Source organism: Gasterosteus aculeatus, chromosome 17 (assembly GCF_964276395.1).
Source record: "Gasterosteus aculeatus chromosome 17, fGasAcu3.hap1.1, whole genome shotgun sequence".
NCBI lineage: Eukaryota > Metazoa > Chordata > Actinopteri > Perciformes > Gasterosteidae > Gasterosteus > Gasterosteus aculeatus.
This window is the reverse complement of record NC_135705.1, coordinates 6916239-6935604: the sequence shown is the minus strand read 5'-3', so window position 1 is coordinate 6935604 and position 19366 is coordinate 6916239. Positions and strand designations below refer to the sequence as shown.

The window sequence follows — 19366 nt, the reverse complement described above, 5'->3', positions numbered from 1 at the left end:
GGGCCGCCGTATATTTTCCCACATAGTGGAGGAAAAGTTGGCTTTATGGCTCCTATTTATGACTTGTGAAAATAACTCTCCTAAGATTAATGATTGGTAACGCTGAATGGGCCCTTTTGGGGCTCAAGAAGTGAGACAGCTGTCCTGGGTGCCATGCATCCCCTTTGCCCCCCACCACCACCACCACCACCACCCCCCACCTACAGGCCACTCCGGCCCTGGCAGCATTATTAATACACGGCCCACCAAAGTAGCATCTCTCTGTAGAGGAGCAATGTGCCGGCCAAAGAGGTTGAGCTCTCATCACCTGCTATTTTCCCCACTACCCTCTTCCTCTGATCTACGCTCCACACCTCCATGCACCATTAAATACAACAGTATAATACATCGTGTTGGGCTTCTCATGCTGGCAAATCTACTGATATTCAACATGAGGTTTTTTTAATATATTCTGTATGTATGCTGGTATTTATATTGACTGGTATTTTGCTTGAGATAGCATTCTCTAATAGGGGGGGGGAACACGGAGCAGCTATGCTAGACTCGTATTACCTCAGCTACGGAAACAGAAAGGCACGCAGGGGTATTAAAGGAATGATGACATAGCTGACCCACCTGACCAAAGACGAGAGGCAAATCTGCCCAGACACAGAATGTGTGTCATTTAACAGACTCTTATCTCCCATCATTATCCAGAATGAATAAATAACAAAAAACCTAGTACAACTGAAAGAGCTTGGACTCCCACAAAGAGTTAAAGCTTAATGTTTGCATGCGTTTGTCTCAATCTCGTATCAGTGCACCAGGACAGGCGGTTTGTCTCTGTGTGGTTCGTGCGGACACTCTGGAAGAACTCGGCCGACCAGATGATGGACTTCATTGAAGAAATGTGCACCGAACAGTTACTTGTTTCTGAAAAATGTCAGTATGTTCCATGACAACAGACACGCACTGTGTGATGAATACAGAACCAGGTACATGCCAACAGAGGGATTCCTAAATAGTACACACAAAACGTCTCCACGGCAGGGGAATGTAGAAGCATTTGAACCTCGGAGGACACCTTGGGAGAAAAGACGTAGGGGGGAATCTTCACTACCAGATATACTCACATCCGTTCCAACAGTCGAGCGAGAGAGAGCGAGGCCTAGAAAGGTTAAAAGTCAAGCCACAGACTGACATAAAGCTCCTGAATTTAGCCGGGCAGAGAGCCGGGGAGACGTAAACCAGCTATGTATAGTGCTGAACATGCGTGTGCGAGAAACTGTGTACAGAGAGGAAGCATAGGCGCCTTTACATATCGCACATACATCCCTAAAAGTAGAGCACACCTTTATAATCAGCCGTGCAATAGATGCCAAGCACGCATAGCCGGCATACATATGGGACATAAATACACACGTGCTTAGTTTTCATGTGTGTGTACTTTACGTTTGTCATTAGTAGGAATGACAAGACAACACAAATCTAGTGGTTGATACAAATACCAGTGAAACCCGACAATTATTGATGCCCATTCGATACCAAAGTAAAAGACTAAACAAAAGAATAAATCCTATACAACATACACCCCTTTGTCATTGTTTGCAAACTGTTTTATGTGAATGATCCGCCTCAAATTCCTTGAAGATTTGAACACGTTTATAATGTTGTAATTTACATTCGCTGAGTACTCATTTTTACTTATACAAGCTCTAACGCATCAAAACACAACTAAATGCTATACTACTTTTGCCAGCTAACTCTCGTTTTAACACACACTGCTGCTGGTTTTAGTGACAAAAAGTTGGTAAAGAAGCACTTTTGACAGGCTGGGAAAGCCGGACCACATTCCGTCATCCTTTAATATAACATATATAAACTCTCTTGAGCGTAAGAATGTTGGACTCTGATTTAAACAGATTCTAAAAACTGGCAATTTTCTCAACATAGCAAAAAGAAAATTGGAATTTTTTTAAAATGTGACCCGCTCCCCCCAGGAGGTTACGCATTGTTCGAATGAAAAAGCCGACTTAATATTTTTCCCCGAGTCCATCTGGTAATAATTGCGGCCTGTAGCAACCGTAGCTGTGTTTGGATAAAGCTCTGACATCCATGGGGCCCTCTGACGCTCGAGTGTGTGTTTATGTGGGGGTGAGAAGGAGAGGGAAAGACTGTGTGTGTGTGTGTGTGTGTGTGTGTGTGTGTGTGTGTGTGTGTGTGTGTGTGTGTGTGTGTGTGTGTGTGTGTGTGTGTGTGTGTGCGCGCGCACACACACATACATGCTTCCACTTGTGCTTTTCCCCAGCGGCTGGGTGACGAGCCAACATAACTACATCGAGTTCATCACCAGCACACTGTTGTACGTGGACGGGCACGTGGGTGGTTGGGTAACCTCTGCTCTTTCGGTCCATTAGCATGACTCAAGGTGATGATTAGTGGCATCTGATGGCGCACGGACTGCTATAAAACAGATCTGGAATAACAGAAATGTCTATATTATACTGCATTGTCTTTTCATTAAAGACGCAGATTCTTTTTTAAACGTTGCCTGGAAGTCGAGTGGCTTGTGAAACAAAGTGATTAAGCTTGTAATTGCCGGGGAGAGATTGCCCTGAAACTATCTCACCATGCACACGATACTCCAACCTCTAAATGTCTCCCATTGAACTGGTCTTGAGCAAGTCGCTGATCTCATTAAATGTTGCCCTTGATTATCTTGAGTATCATCTACAAAACAAAATTGGGGGGCCCAGACCCCAAGGAGTCCCGGACCTGGAAACTTCCAGGAGGGTCTCATATTATTAAGCAGGGATTGAGGTCATTCTGCAATGATTTCATTTCAAAACGCAACATTGAGACGACGATGTCGAACAAAGACAGGTTACACCCCCATAATACACGCTCCCTGGGGTGTGACCCGGTTCTGCACTGAATCCTACAGGACAAGACCTGCGTATACTTCGCAAGGGGCTCTGGTCATTACATAATATAGTGCAGAGTTTGACACGCATTGTACAGTTGTACACTAATCATTTTATGTGAATCACTTTGCCGTAGAGTAGCTGTCATTTCGTCTGAATAGAGAAATAAACTCATGTCACAAGATCAAAAAAAAGAAAAGAAAAAAAAGGGTGACAAGCAACGCATTGTTCTCGAAGTTCAACGCAAGCGTCTTCATCTTGTGACTTACTGGCAGCGCACAGTAGAAGTAGGTGGAAGGCAGTGGAACAAGGGCCGTGCAGAAAGGCCCTTTGTGCCGAGAGGGTCACACATTCTCTGAACGGGGGCCATTCACATTCAGGCGGACACGCGTGTGCGGAAAACCCACGCATGCACGCGAGAACATGGATCGCTTACTGAAAATGAAGATGGGAAGACGGCGTGTGAGGAATGACCTTTGATCGGGGGCTTCCTGCGGTATCACATGATGCTACACGCAGGGTGGAACTTGGTATACGAGGATCTATTTAACATGCATTTATCCGATTTCACCCCCTTCTTTAATTTATATTTTGCTTAATATAGTTTTAACTTTGTACTGTGCATGTCTTCAATGCATATGAAGCACCTGGAGACCGCTTGCATTTAAAATTAAGCTGTAATAATATAATTAGTACTCTATTATTAAAAGAATCATCCCTTCCCAGTAGTAAGTGGTTTTCTGAAGACAGAAATATCTTCGGTTTTGTTTCTCCTTAAAATAAGCTATGTGATAAATTGAAGAGGCACTAAATAGTAGTTCTTAGTAAACTTACTATCATTTCCGTGTAACATTACACTACATTGTTTTTTTTATTGAGCTCACAATATAAAAATGCTTTAAAAATACTCAGACGTTGTCAGGAGGAAATCCACATGTCCTCTCTCCACTTACACAATAATGAACAGCATGATGTCTTTACATGCCAGCAGCGATGAATTTATACAGTATTTGATACAATTTCATCTGCCAGGTCGAAGACAGCGGGGTTGGCTGCGTCAGAGGAGAAGATCAACATCCTGGACGGAGTGTAATTTCCTCTCGGGCTCTTTGAGTGTGTTGATGTGTGAGACCAGGCCCTCTGCAGTGAGCTTACATTCAGGGTGGCTAATCAGCCAACACAACACCCTGTTCTGACACGCTAACACGCATCCACCCTGAGGTTTTGTTTTTTTGGAATAATGCTTAACTTACCGAATGACTCGTCAAAAAGTAGAGAAAAGACTGCGTAACAACCGAGACACGTGGCACGCCGGAGCCCTCAGTAAACTATATTAACAATATTGTATATTGCTATCCTGAAAAAAGCGATGCATTAAAAGAATATTGATTTGTATTTGATCAGCGCTGCCTTGGTTTGATCGAATCCGATCTGCAAATGGTCGGGCAACGCGCCGAGCCGCATAACCGTGTCACACACAGCTGGATCTCTTCATGTTCTCCATAAAAAAACAAAACTAATGGGATCCGTTGACCTCGCATACATCAACAGATTTGGTGCATCTCCCCCTTCAGACGGTCTGCCAAGCACTTTGTCTGAAGTGTACTCCCCTCAAGTCAGGAAACTGGCTTCGCTCCGAAAAAGTAGTGAAAAATACAGTTCAGTTCAAGGTATGATTATTTAGCAATGGTTCGTCGTGTTTGTGCTTCCTCACCGCCCACGAAACTTAAAATACACGTTGCGTACTTAACTTTTAAAATACCTGTAACCCATTTGCCACATGCCAGATTCATAGTATTTTTTTCCCCCTCCCAATCAGACTGACACAAAGGAGCCATTCACACCCATTTGTGTAGGCGCACACACACACAAACACACACACAAAAGCTTCCTACCGAACTTGAACTCCCCCAAAAACCCTGTGGTGACTGCATAAGAAGTAGTTCTCGGGTTACAAACTCGCCCAAAATAGGCCATAAGTACATAGTACTAGTTCTGGTGACGTAGATTATAGTTTAGAGTGGTAACACACACTCGAACACGGAATAACACACACAATCTGTAATGACCTCAGCACCATGCTTTGGGGAAAGGCTTTATAAAAATAACAACATAATATAAAATTAAAGTAATTTAAGTCCCCTGAAATCACTTGCACCAAGTGTAACTAATTCTTCTCAACAAAGGACACAGGAGAAACCTTCTGAAAGCAACAAGTCAGTGGTTTAAGCCACTGGAAGCGATGATCGTCATCCAACTATGATGACTCATAGCTGTATACAATTGCCGAACATAAAAAGCCCACAAGGACCTTTTAAACCCCTAATTTTTACATTCAGAATTATCATTATTTTGGGCCGGTACTTCTTCAAATATGGGACAAGATCCGAACCGAGCCGCAGGCCTGTTTCTAATCGGTTCCCGCATGAAATGAGAATTTTGGAGAAGAACCTCTGTGCTTTCCTGGAAGAGGAAAAAAAAAAAAACTCGAAGGGACGTCCTCCAAGTGCAGTAGTTTTTGGAATAGCTAATCTTTGTACAGGAAACAGGCGCTGAGACTCTCGGCGCTAGTGGGCTAAGCAATCAAAACAATCTCTCTATCTCGTGATTGAGGAGCAGCGAACTGGTGCCAGCGACTTCAACACACTCCATCAAGGGAGAGGGCGGCTCGAATAGAGAAGGCAGGAACAATCCGAAGAGAATGATGGGCGGTGAGGGGAAGATTGATACAGGGAGTGACAGGGAAACTTGCATTTTTTTAAGTATACATCTTTTTTTCCTCTTCGACCCCCTGTCCCATTTTGTTTCTCCTCGTCTTTTTTCCCCCCGTCACTGTTTTCTCTTATCTACGTTGTGCGGCCTTGCTTTTCTCTTCCACCCTCATCCGTCTGTGTGTTATGAGTAGGAGTAGTTGAGAAAGTACGTGGGATTTTCCCACCGCTCGGCACGACCAGACCCAACCCCCCCTGCTCCTTCTGTCTCATGTGAGAGGGAAGGCGGAGGGGGGGGGGAGCTTGAGGAAAACCACCCGCAGTCCACCGTTTTCCTCCTCGTTGTTCCGTAGACATCAACCGCGTGCTGCTACAGCAACAGAATAATCAGGGAACGATCTTCTCTGCCTTCCAGTGAAAACAGAGTAGCTCCTTTAAAACATTCAATCTAAGAAACTCGTGAAAATGTCTCTGAAGACTCGAGCAAGAACACCCAGGAGTCCTTCTTCCCAGGCATGACGATTTGACTTCTCCCGAGGGACGGCGGGACATTGAGGCACACATTAACTGATGATGCAGATGTTGCACCAATTCCCTGGTCCGTCTTTGTCGTCCCTTCACTTGTGATCAAGTTGCTTCCCAAAGTCTCTAAACATTTGTTTTAATGCAACTGTGGTTTGAAGTCATCCTCAAATCATCTGCAAAATGCAGATATGCAACCCGTAGAAATGAAAACTTAGCTTTAGAGACGTACTCGACTAACACTCATCACTTTAGTTGCTCAAATGCTGTTTATGCACGGCCGTGATTTACCTCTGCAGCCTGTGTCTCCTGGTGCAACAGGGTCAGCCCAGTCAGGTCCTCCAGGAACGAGTGGGAAGAATTAAAAACCTGGGAGAGGAAGTTGAAACCGTCCCTCTCGTAGTTCTCCAGGACCTGCAAAAAAAAAAAAAAGAGAAAAAAGACAATTTATTTGTCATTTAAACGTAATGTAATGTCAATTGATAGAAGGGTTTTATCATTAACCCAACTGACACATTTCCACTACAGGAAATGATGTCACTACATTGGTCCATGTGCACATTGAGAATCATATTCTGGCTTCTTTCCAATTTTCATTCAGATAATTGGAGGGACAACACAGCGTGACCAGCGTAAACATCAATTTTTCTATAAGAAAGAAAGGGAGAAAAATAAGTAGTTGTGCGGTGTAATATATATATATATATATGTGTGTGTGTGTGTTACTAATACACCTATCTATTAAACAACAGCAGGTTCTAGACCTTACGATGGTTAAAAGATGTGGAAGTAATTTCGCTGAAAGGTTTGATTCAGGTTTGCACTTCTTCACCCTTACCAGCCTCTCAAGAACAATACTAAGAGTCTATTGCTCGGTGAAAGTCCTTTTGGAGTGTGATGTGTCCACTTTGAGCGGAGGGCTGAGTCTACCTAATGCATCACGACTTGTTGACTTAAATCCCAAAACGCCAGGAGATGGCAAACAGAAATGTTCTCTAAAAAGCAGATACAAATAATATTTGAATGGTTGGAAATATTGAAATGCACTCTTGTTGCTCTGGTCCATAAAAACAACCGGTGAAACACCGCAGCTCGGTGTTTACCTTGATCACCTACACCAGCACTGACTTAAAATACCCACAACTTCTCTCCAAAGCACACACATCGCCTGTCCTCCCGACTACCTTCCTAAGCTCGGCTGAGCCTTTCACGGACGCCCACGGACCCTCCTCTGCAGGTGTAGGGTTACCTCTGCCTCAGGCATCCACATCTGAGCACGAGTGTGTGTGTGTGTGTGTGTGTGTGTGTGTGCGTGCGCGCGCAGGCCGACCTGGCGTCTAGCCCTGGAGCCAGACACACCGCACACACAATGCACACTGACGTGTTCCTCCTTCACCTTTTCAACCACTCTTTTCTTTCTTTCCTTCCCTCTGTTTTACTTCTTTGATTCTCCGCTCGCATCCGCGTGATCCGTTACGCGAGACCCGAGCGGCCGAAACGCACTTTGTTGAAATATAGATGCTCGCAACAGACAGCAACTCGATAACTGTGATGATATCGCAATGACGTTTACAAAGTTACACACAACAACACACGCGCTGATGTTCTTCACTCCTGTCCGTACCAGTGATGGACAAGATTGAGACGAAACAAAATGAACAACGGTTGTTTCTGGATTACAGATTACTAAAGAGGTTTTTTAATATTTTTAATAATAAAAAAATGAGTTAATTGTACTCGTATCAAACGCTAATGTACTTAGAGATTCTCTAATTTACAAAAAGTGAGGCTTGACACACATTTTTGTGTGCAGTTGCAACTGGATGAAAGAACGGAAATCATTTGTAAAACAATTTTCGTTCCAAGGGTTCGAAAAACTTGACGGTGGATCGAAAGCGCTTAACAACATTGGCCGAAATCATTGTGGGGAAAATGCAATAAAAACATGAACTCGTGTGTAAACACGGAGAACGGAAGAGACATGGAGCATTTACGAGGTTACGCCGCGGTTAATCGGTGCCGATGGTTTTCATCGTGATGCGCGCTGTCGATGGTCGGCACCACAGAAGCATCAACATCTGGATCAGATGGTGTGTGCAGCCTCCTTACGGAGCCACAGAAACCTCCACCCTCTGGCTGTATTTTACATCCTTAAACATATCAAACTTACACTGGGAGGTAATTAATGTTGTAAACTCGAAGAACAAAGTCGACTGTCGTCATGTTAAATCAATGACTGATACATAATCAATGAAGCGCTCGGGCGTTCTTGGCTGGCGCGTCGGCCATTGACGTGACACCTACTGAGTAAACGGTTCCTGGTGATTCAAGGGTTTAGACTTCCTCCCGTTTCCTTGTAAAGTCAACACGGCAGGTTAGACTCTCGCCTTGAAAACGCACCAACTCCATGGTGACTCATTGAGTCACCTCTCAGGCCTCATGGGATTTTAAAGATTTAGCACTGTAGACAGGAAGCACATCCCATAAAAGCGTGCGTCGTTAAAGCCGTGTGACGGCTGCGAGTCTACGAAAAACAGCACTTGACAGTGACATAAAACATGAGGTTATTCATTCTAAAATAAGTTATGACTCTTGGTGTGGAAGCGATTGGTTTGCGAGAATACGAATATAAATAGATATATAAATAGGTTTCGGATACAAAATTCAACCCAATTATATTTGAAGTTTTAATTTTCTCTGTGACATAATGACGATTTGTGAAGTGATTCAGAAGGAGGAAACACAAAAAACCCTGAGCTGCGTTGTCTTGCAATACATATCTAAAAATATTTTTCCATTAATAATGAAAACATATGGTACATTTGGTTGTGTTAGCAAAAGTCAGTGTAGTTAAAGGTCTCTTACCCACTAGAGATTTACTCTATGGTGTGTAGTTTTGTTGGCTTGCAGCCCCGGAAAGAGTTTGCAAAAACACACACGCACACGCACACACACACACACACACACACACACACAAAGCCCCAACTCTACAGGAACTGCTCCAGCCCAGACAGGGGCTGAATTGTTTTGTTTCCATAGTGACCTGGCAGCACACAGCTGACTGCGGCAGGAATACACACACAGACAGACATGCACTCGCTCTCACAAACACACACACACACACACACACAAAAGACAAAGACAGACACACAATCATGTTACAGTGAACGGACTGATAAATGGCCAGAGGGACACACAAAGGGAGGGCAGATACGGGGAGGGGAAAACAGGAAGGGAGAAAAGGTAAGACAGAGAGGAGAGGAGAAGAGGAAAGAGAGGAACCAAAGTAGAGTGAAATGAAAATAGAAGGAGAGGCAGATAAACCGTTGCTAAAGAAAAGAGAGGAATATGTGTGGGTGGGATTAGTGGAATCAAAGCAGATTCACCAATTTCTCTCCATAAGCTTTACCCCCCCCCCCGTCTCAGCAGAGGGTCGGCTTTGTCCCCGATGCCCATCGAACCCCGAGAACCCTCCAAACAGACCAAATAATGTCATCAGTCACAGAAACATGACACTTTCAGATCGAGTGGAACTCCAAACTTCTTTTCCTCAGGAGCAGCGTCGGTGGAGGAGAACTCATGCAAAGCCAACAAGCAACCCCCCCGCCCACCCCCTCTTGGTTTCTCCCGGTGTCTCTCTCACTCTGCCTTCACATGAAAGTGATAGATCTGGGGCTTTATGACCTCTTTACAGACACAAGGACCGCATTGAGATCAGGGGAGAGGCGGGGAGAGGTGGGGAGGGGGGGGAGAACCAGCCCTTCACTCATCACAACACCTTTTCTTCAGCATTGCACTTCCTCTCTTTATTGCCCCCCCCCACGCCAGTAATCACAAAAGAAAATTAAAAAAGCCTTCTCCCTCCCTAACCTTTGCATGTCTCCTGGTCTTACACGACAGTCCACCCCGACCAATCACGTGGCTGGACGTGGTGACTACAGGGTTGACTACCGGCCAATGACAAAGCGTTAAAAACACGCGCAGGTAATCCATCCCACCCCGCTTTGCTGGTTTTGTGGAAATGCAGACCCTCAACAACCCATCCCGACATGACCACGCACGCACGCGCGCGCACGCACGCACGCACGCACGCACACACGCGCGCGCACGCACGCACGCACGCACGCACACACGCACACACAGACACCCCAGTGGTGGGAGATAATTCCACTCATACGACAGTCACTGACATCAATGTGCAACTGCTGCCTGATTGTTACCACGTGTTTTACCAGCCAGTCTCCTGTGTGGCTGTTTGTGTGTGTTCAGTATTCCTCCAGGAGCAACATTTCAACACAGCTCCACTGAGTTGCAGTGTAGAAAAGGGAGGGGAGGGGAGGGGAGGGACGGGAATCCCCCCCCCTGACCCCCTCTCGCTGCTAAGGCAGCAATTTGTGCTTCAAAACAACGTTGTTACATAGCGATGGAATCTAATGCCATGAGCAAATCAGGACTTGCCTACGACCAAGCGCCAATCTTTCTAATACCGTCTTAACCCGGTCTTGTTGGTAAACTGGATTGGAGCACACATGGTTTGACCAGGTCAGTTACAATTCACGCCACTTACAATGGGTGAGCAGGCAGTGCACTTGTCAAAGGCCAGGCTGGCAGGCAGGACATTGTCGAACCTCGAGAGAAAGCCCCGGATCTGTGGATGAGAAATCAACACGTCAGAAACAGAGGAGCAAAACAGCACAGCAGGAATGGCACATTCGTATAGTTCATAAAACAATAACAAATTCAATAATAAATCATCATTAATCACGAAGAGATCGACTCAAGAGAAAATGGAGCACTACTAATGTAAGTCTGTTAGAGACAGAGAATAAATTACCATTGGTGACTATATTCTTTGTTACGAACACAAATAGTACAGTAGTAGTGAAACATTAGCTGAGGTTGAGATTTGTTTACTTTTCTACATTTCAAAATAATGCCAAGAGCGCCCTCTGGTGTCAGAGAGACTACAGCCTTTTTCAGTGACACATTGAGCGGATTTCATATACTTCCCTCCTTTTGCTCACATCTCAGTCCCGACAGATGCAAAGGAAGGAGGCAAGTAGGCGACTCAAGATGAGAGGAATCTGTCGTTTGTGAAGGATGCTCGGGTGACGTGCGTTTTTAGTGAACTTGTTATTGATTAAATCATTTGATGACAGCAGCTGTATTTCTGAGCATTGTAACGTGATTGTTGACTTGGATGTAGCGTTCAATCAATATGAAAACAGAATATGGTGAATAGGTGAAATCGATGGAACATCGCCTCACAAGGACGCTACAGAAATCTGTAAAGTGCAGACAGTTTGCTCCCCTTTAATGCTAAAAATGAAAAACACAAAAATGAACAGTTCATCTGCAAAGATCCTGCTGTGGTTCAATACTATTCTATATATATATGTCCCATCTCTTATGTAACAGGTGCCCAAAAGACTTGCACAAAGAATACATTGGTGTTTCCTCTCTCCTTGTCTCTTAGAAGGAGTGATGGTGAATCAATTTCAGGATCAAGTGAGGAGACGTGACACCAGGAAGCATAAGTTAGCATATTGAAACCACATCTCTCATGCCTGAAAGCTTTCATTTCTATTCCTGGCTGCAGTAATTATGGCAAATTACTCAGATTACTGTCCAAAGAACACACGCACACACTAAAAAGTCTGGATTGAAAGCACCACTTTCAATCCATACATTCCTGTCATAGCGTAAACGCTCTCCTCTCTCATACCCAATACGCTCCCTCCCGTTTTCTTAATAAAAGCTTCATCATTTGGGTTTTCGCATGACGCACGTGGACCTCAGCATGAAGTGACTCCCTGAGAATAATCATTGTTGGTGAAACCATATTAATAAGAAATATTTGAGACATCAAAAAGTCAAAGTATCCCAGCTTTTAGGGACTGAGTTACATCCTCAAACATATTTGAGGTATGTGGGAAAAGTAGTGGTTAAGAGTTTAAATTGGATATTTGAACTCTATGACATCTTCACGCACCCCCATTTCAGATGCCCGTTTTGTACGTTCGCTCAGGCTCTGTGTTGTGAATCGCTGCATCGGTGACTGATAATCGGTGGTACGCTGCAATGTGGTACGCTGCTTTATCTTGCAAGACATTTCAATTGGCTTAATGAGCTTCAGCTCATTTATCTTTGCTCTTCTTCCTGTCTTTTAAACCATCCCATCTATATGCTGATTATTCCAACCAAATATCACATCGAAGGATGCACGACTGAAAGGCACGGGTGGGTTGTGATATCACCTGCAGTAACAGGTTATTGGATATAGAACATGGAAGTGAGAGGGGAACTGAGGGCACAGAGATGTCCAGGGGATGAATTGACACATAAATGGCAGAGTGCATGAGTGAGTCACACTAATGGGTTAAAGTGGGCAAGTAAGTTGGACACAGTAGCCGCTGTACATAAAGCTGGTCTTTTCTGAAAATGACATATTTCGGATGGATGTTTGACGTTATGTTTTCTAAAGGCTTTTCTGGGGAGGAATTTTGCATTTCCATAACTAGTCTGAAGATAGAGGGAGTGGTTTTTAATGGTTCTGTGTGGGGACTTTATTCTTCAGGCATCATGTAGTTTCTGTAAAGCACCATAAGCGGTCACTGTGGCACCATGGGAAACAAAGCCTGCCGCTCTAAACTGCATCTGCAGGGTGTTAGCAGGACATAGCTGGAGGGACAGGCATCCCATGACCATGCAATGATTTACACCCTGCACGTCGCCCTCTTTGGTCCTTATTATCTCATCCCCTCGCCTTCACCATCTCTCGCTCTACCGAAACACACACATACAGCAACTATTTGCATTCCACTTTTTTTCTGGATAATTTGGTTGAAATACCACGAGCGGCTGAGGTGTCAAGCTAATGGCAGATATTCAGATTCTCAGGGTGATGAATACTGATGCCGATGCAAATGGGAGGGGGTGAGATGCTTGAGTATGTGACAACAGTCAGTAAGCAAAAGGGCACAGCTCGGAAAGCTGCAGAATGTTCTTGGGAAAATATTCATTGGCATTTTTAATAGAGCTGCCCTTGTCAGCTAAGAAATTGTGTATTGATTTGGCAGTCTTCCCTTATGTTTGGAATGATTGCTCTGTCAAAACAACATATAGATTAGTAAAGCAGCAAAATCTTTGGTTCCAATCCTCACATTGAAACCAGGAGAGGGTTGATAAAAAAAAGAGGGAACACAGTAGCAACTCCACAGAATGTGGGTGGCTTTTATCTCTTAAAAGCATCTAGCGACCAAGAGTACAACCCTTCCCTCCCCGTACAAAAATACAAAACAAAAGTTGTGCACTCAATATCCCCTTTGTGAATCTGTATGACGCTCAGAGAGGTGTTTGTTCAGCTAAAAGGCATAGCCAGGGGGATGGCATTTGGGATTAAATGGATTTTGCACATAATTTGTTTTAAGGCTCAGACTGACAAGCAAAAAGAACTGAAAAGTTCAAGTTGAAATGTGCCACAGATTGAAGTTGCAACATTAACAACTGGTCTCAAAGAGTTCTAGTAAGTGAGCCTCTATTGCAGCCCTGTTATGTTGCACAACATTACTTTTTTTTTTTATTCAGTGTACATAACAACTAAGAAATGAAAAACAACCTTTATTCTTGCAGAGCCTGACTGAAGCCTGATGTACGCATACAGCATATACCCGTCTTGGAGGATGTAGCTTGCTTATTATGCTGGAGCTGGATCCGTAACCAAGGCTACAATGTTACGCCCTCGTCCAGTCAAATCTGGTTGAGTGCTATATGGGCTCGTAATGTGTACCTTTGATCCCCCATAGATGTCCATGAGGGTTTCTCAAGATGCACTCTTGTCTGTATGTCTTGATTGTAAAAAGGAAACCAGCAGCATTCAGAGACACTTTCTTGTGGCCAATTATAAAAAATTGCATTTGAACTGTAATGTATTATTATAATGACTATGCAAAATGAACGCATTCAATTTGACCTTTGATTATAATCAGATTAGATAGACAGATAGCGTTAGAGAGCCAGCTCCACAAAGGCATCATTTTTAGGAGATCTGTGTATTGACTTCCTTGGTTACACAATTCCAAGTTACCAGGTATGTCCAGCACCATTTTCAAGATGCTGAAAAACATCAAACACACACACACACACACACACACACACACACACACACACACAAACAAACAAACAAACAATGCCCCGGACAAAATAGAAACCACAACAGAGAGGAAGATGCCATTTAAGAATTCCCGGCTTATAATTCCGCGTGGATATGTGAACACAGGCACACATCGGAGGGGCCGGCTCATGGTGGTTAACGGACAAACAGCATTGAATGTCCTCCGTGAAACAAAAGATTGCTGCATGCGAGGCGCTCTGAATGTCTGACCTGGTGTGGCACTAGACCCAGAGAGGTGGGAGGCTCGTTCATCCGGTCTTCACTGCTGCTTGCCACTGCGTAGCCCCTGAGGATCGGAGAGGAGGGCAGGAAAGGAAAAACAAAGAGAAATAAAAGTGTTACCTTTGATATGGACATCACAGCGGCATTAGAATTGTGACATACAATTATGGATAAGCGGCTTTGAAGATGGATGGAATTATGCCCAATAACCAGATGATTTGAGACTAATTTACAACACCCTAAACATCCCACAACACACATGATATTTCAGGTTCAAGCCGAACAGGACGGACTAATCTGTGCCATTAGTTTTCTTCAAATGGTCTAATGGACTGTACTTGTACAGCGCTTTTCTATTCCCCCGACTACTTCATTAAAGTGCTTGAACACTGTGTGTTCCCCACTCACCCAATCATACACTGATGACAGGAGCTACAATGCACAGTGCCACCTCCACGTTAGCAACCAACATTCACACCATTAAAAAGCCGTGGCCACAGCTTCGGGAGCAATTTGGGGTTAGGCGGTTCGACCACGGACACAAAAAGACCTGTGGAGGCGGGGTGGGTGGGGGTCGGACCGCCGACTCAGAGATTGAAGGACGGCCCTGCTCTCCGCTGAGCCACGGTCGCCCTCGACCTCAGTTCATTCTACACGTTTGAAATGTTTTTCAATCTTGGAACGGCCAACGGTTCATATGATCACTGGCATAAGGGCCTTGAAAGGGACGACGAGGAAGGTTAGAAAAAGGAGAGAGAACACGGACACAGAGAAGGCAGATGGTGTTGTAAAAGAAGGAGTTACACAACCAAAGAGGTATAGAGTGTACATAAAAACTCTCTCTTTCTCCTCTTTGCTGCCTAAGCTCTTTATCCAGGAAGTCAGAGCATCTCTGCAACGGCTTATAGCATCTCATAACACTCCCAGAGAGAATGGCTTTCTCATCAGAGCCAGCAAGCAGCCACTATGGTACGACGCACACAAATACATGACAGAAAAAACAAGTCTGTGCACGCTTAATAAGCAAGAAAACCCAATTGCTGTTGGCCCACCCCCCCCCCCCCCCGCCCCTCCAAAGAAAGTACTTAAAATCTGTACTCGCTGGGCAGTTTCTATTTAGAGCTGACTGAATCCCTGTGGCTTTTAAAGAATATAAGTGGGACTGTGGATTAGGAATTGCATCTGAGCTGAAGTACAGTTAATTTGGGGTCCATTGAGAACCAACTCAAAAGGCACTACCTGCAGTGCAGTAAGACCTCAGCATCGCAACTCCTCCATCCACAGGCAAAAGTAAGCAACTAAAGCTTCCTGACAGTCAAGGAGCCAAAACATCAGAAGCACCATCTCCTTTAGTTGATTGTTTGACCTCCAAAGGGTTTTGCAATAATCTATCATTGGACAATCTATGATTGTTACGTTTTTTTAGTTATAACAAAAATAAGATGAAGAAGGCACGGCGTGAAACCTTTTGGGCCTGAGGCGAAGTGCTAAAGAAACGTCGACTCCATATACCAACGTGTCAGAGGCAGGAGCATCTGACGCTGTCTTTTCGACGTCGTTCTTACCCTTCGGTGTGCTGCAGAATGGACACCATCATCTCCACGGCCAGGGCTCCGGCAATCATGGCCAGGCCTGGTCGGCTCACTGTGCACTGCTGATCCAGAGTCCGATCCCTGGTTGACTGTTAAACATCGAAAAGAAAGTAATCAGAGTCACTTCTGAAATAAGGAAGGTATAGAACATGGTAGGTTTCAGCAATGAAGTGAACACCAATCAATTGTGCTTTGGAAAGTAGAACATTGTTCCATTTTAGTCCAAACAGGCATGAAGATGCCCTTATCCAAAGGGACGTAGGTTACCATAGAAGACGTGTATGGGAGTCCTTTTAGTTAAGTGTCTCCAAATGTTGCCATTTTCTTGATCAGGACCTTTAATTTCTGCACTAAATAACATGACACGTCATATAAGTGTTTGTTATAACAGCTGATCAATGACACAGTAGTTGTATTCTATCTACAACTGTCTGTCCATTCATTCAGAAAACTAAACGCATGTGAGGAAGCTGTGCATCTGCCGGCTGTGCAGACAATCTGTTGTCCCTCCAGGACTTGTTGCATTCGAGGACCCTGAAGCGAGCGAGAGAGATTGTAGCCGAATCCACTCAACCCGGACAAAAAACACTTTGTGCCCCTGTCATCTGGCAGGAGGCTGAGGTCCATCTTCTATCTCTGTGTCTTCCCGTCACCGTCAGTCGGGCTCCTCAACAGAGCCCGGGTCCCCCACTAAGTGGCTCGGACATCCCTTTTTCCCCCGGTCTGCCCTGCACATCCCTTCAGACATCATATGTACATACACTCGTCTACATTTGTCTTGTTCTCCATTGTCTCATTGTCTTACTGTCCAATGTGATGCACCAACCGCCAGGTCAAATTCCTTGTATGTCTGACATACTTACTTAATGTTCCTGATTCCTGATCTGATTCAAGTGTTTACATCCCTAAAAGCTGTGACAGCAGGATGGAGCCGATGGCATTTTCAGAAGAAGTCAGAGCTGAAAAGCAGTTCCCAACAAAAGGCTGTGGCCTTCAATAGCTGCTGGATTGCTTTCACAAAATAATCAGAACGAAAGGTCATGAAGGGAAAAAAAGAGACCAACAAAAGAGAAACAAAAAGTATCACAAAAGGATACGTAGAATGGACACGGGAGACACACTACGTCTGTGTCACAAATCTCACTCTTTTTGCAACATGATTAAACAGAGTAATTCAAAGTGCTACAATTTGTTGGCAATGATCATAAACATAAAAGGGGAACCACAAAAGTGGGGAACAATTCACTGTAAGGTTGTGACAATGAGCTACACCGTCACCCAGTCATTTGGTCCATTTGGAATATTAAACTTCTGTTAGTTAAAGAAATCACACCTAAGGAGCCCAATTCCTTTGTGTCTATTCTTAAATGTTTCCCCTCTTGGACATTGTGTTTCAGGAGTTGAGGGCATGCTTGATATAGGCGGGTTTTCCTCACATCTCCTGGTGCCACGACATCGTTGCAGAAGTAGCAGCCCAGTTTGTGTCCCGGGATGTTGGAGAACAGAGAGGACCCCGGGACGGGGGACGCCGAGCCGGCCGGTGTGGACGAGGAGGAGGCGGAGGAGCAGGAAGTGGAGGAGTCTGCTCCCGCGGAAGCACTCTGACTGACGGGGGGCTTCTTCAGGCCGTGGCGCATTACGACAAATGTGTCGAAGCCCAGAGCAGCGTTAACCGCCAGCTGGAGGGCGGAAGACAACGAAGGCGAAAAATCACGATAACAAAAATGCACATTTCAACAAACTCAAATTAACCAAAAGCCTCATTTTACCCAAACTAAAAGCTTGTAAATGGCTGAATCACATGACATAAAACATTAAAAGGGCTTTTTGCAATCTTGAAAGAATCACCTAATGCTTCTCTGACACTCAGAGAAGCATTAGGAAATAAATTGTGAAGCCAATTTGGGGTGAAGTCTGAAACAGCCCCACGGCACAGAGCGCCAAGAAAATCTAATCAGTGGTCAAAAAACTCATTCAACTTCATACGACAATATAGGGGCTGCTAGGGGAAGACCACTGGAGGCAGTAATTATGGCACACCATTTAATAATCTAGCGTCGCCTGGCGACTAATAGAATTTCAGGTGTTATACCGAAGTAAGTGCCAATATTTTTGGGGCCAATTTAATTATCCTCAAGGATAAAGTGAAAGGTTTTCCAAATTCAAAAGTTCCAGCTTAAAGTAGGAGAAGAACAGAAACGTCTGTGGCGATTGGATCCTGTAGATAGCCCCCAGTTAATTAGCCTTAGTAGTAACATTAAAACAATGCAATCATAACGTGCTTTTTTTTCTAATATGTTCAATCTCAGTGCAACATACCAGACATATTTCTCTGCAATTAATGCTTTCTGCCTCAGTGGTTTTGACTAGTGGTGCGCAGTCGTTCTCCGTACCTTCCTCTTGCTGGCAGCGATCACCGTAGGCAGCCAGCGGCTCTCCCTCGTGTCCATTAGTAAGAAGACCACATCGTGTTCAGAAATGAGCTTCTCTAGATGCTCAACGTCCCTCTGGGCCTGCGACAGAGTGGCCTCGGAGAAGTTTACCGGATGGCCGGGCATGGGGATGCTCATATTGAAACCCTCTGCATTCTGGGGGGGGGGGGGGGGCGTGCAGAGAGGCAGACAAATAACATTTGAGATACTTTGTAAAAATAAGCAAATGTCAGAAGAAAAAAAAAACTTTTGGGCCAGAAATCAAATCAACAGTTTTTAAACATCCAACTTCTTACGTATATTGCAAAAGTAACTTTTACTGCCACCCGGTCGCCTGTAGGTGGTACAAGTTTAAAAAATGAAAATATTTCCAGCCATGCATGAGATGCAATGCCTTCAATTTTCACTGCAATCTCAACATAGTTAAAATCAAACAGAGTATGTTTTTTTGTGCTTTCTGTTGAGTAACATCCGCGTCTAGACAGATAAGTGAGGGCATTGCAGGGGCAGTCGACAAACTCTTCTTCAGCATGTCTTCGGCACAGCTGACCTGAGGCCAGTGGGCATTGTGCTCTCCTGTACACGTCGAGGGTATGGAACTATGAAACGCACACCCTGAAAAATCATTTCCAATTCCATTATGGACTTCAAGAACGGATTTTCTCCAGGGATGCAGGCTTGACAGTGTTGCAAATGGAAATGTCAAGACTAATTTTATAATCAAAGGAAGGACACGAAAGGGCAAAGAAGAGGTGTGAGATCTTAACAAGAAGAAATGCCACTTTTACCAAATCAGTGGATCGACTGCTTC

At 44.5% G+C, this 19366-nt stretch overlaps 1 protein-coding gene across 5 annotated transcripts in view; it reads right to left on the bottom strand.

The window, feature by feature from the left end:
* atg7 (ATG7 autophagy related 7 homolog (S. cerevisiae)) overlaps nt 1–19366 on the bottom strand; it is a 41789-nt gene that overhangs the window by 10547 nt on the left and 11876 nt on the right. For all 5 annotated transcript variants that reach the window (XM_078091837.1, XM_078091836.1, XM_078091835.1 and 2 more), the window contains exons 13-18: nt 18517–18711; nt 17560–17802; nt 16097–16212; nt 14520–14595; nt 10704–10784; nt 6428–6550 (exon numbers count right to left, since the gene is read on the bottom strand). In XM_078091837.1, the coding sequence (XP_077947963.1) occupies nt 6428–6550; nt 10704–10784; nt 14520–14595; nt 16097–16212; nt 17560–17802; nt 18517–18711 (834 nt within the window). The remainder of the gene's footprint in view (nt 1–6427; nt 6551–10703; nt 10785–14519; nt 14596–16096; nt 16213–17559; nt 17803–18516; nt 18712–19366) is intronic.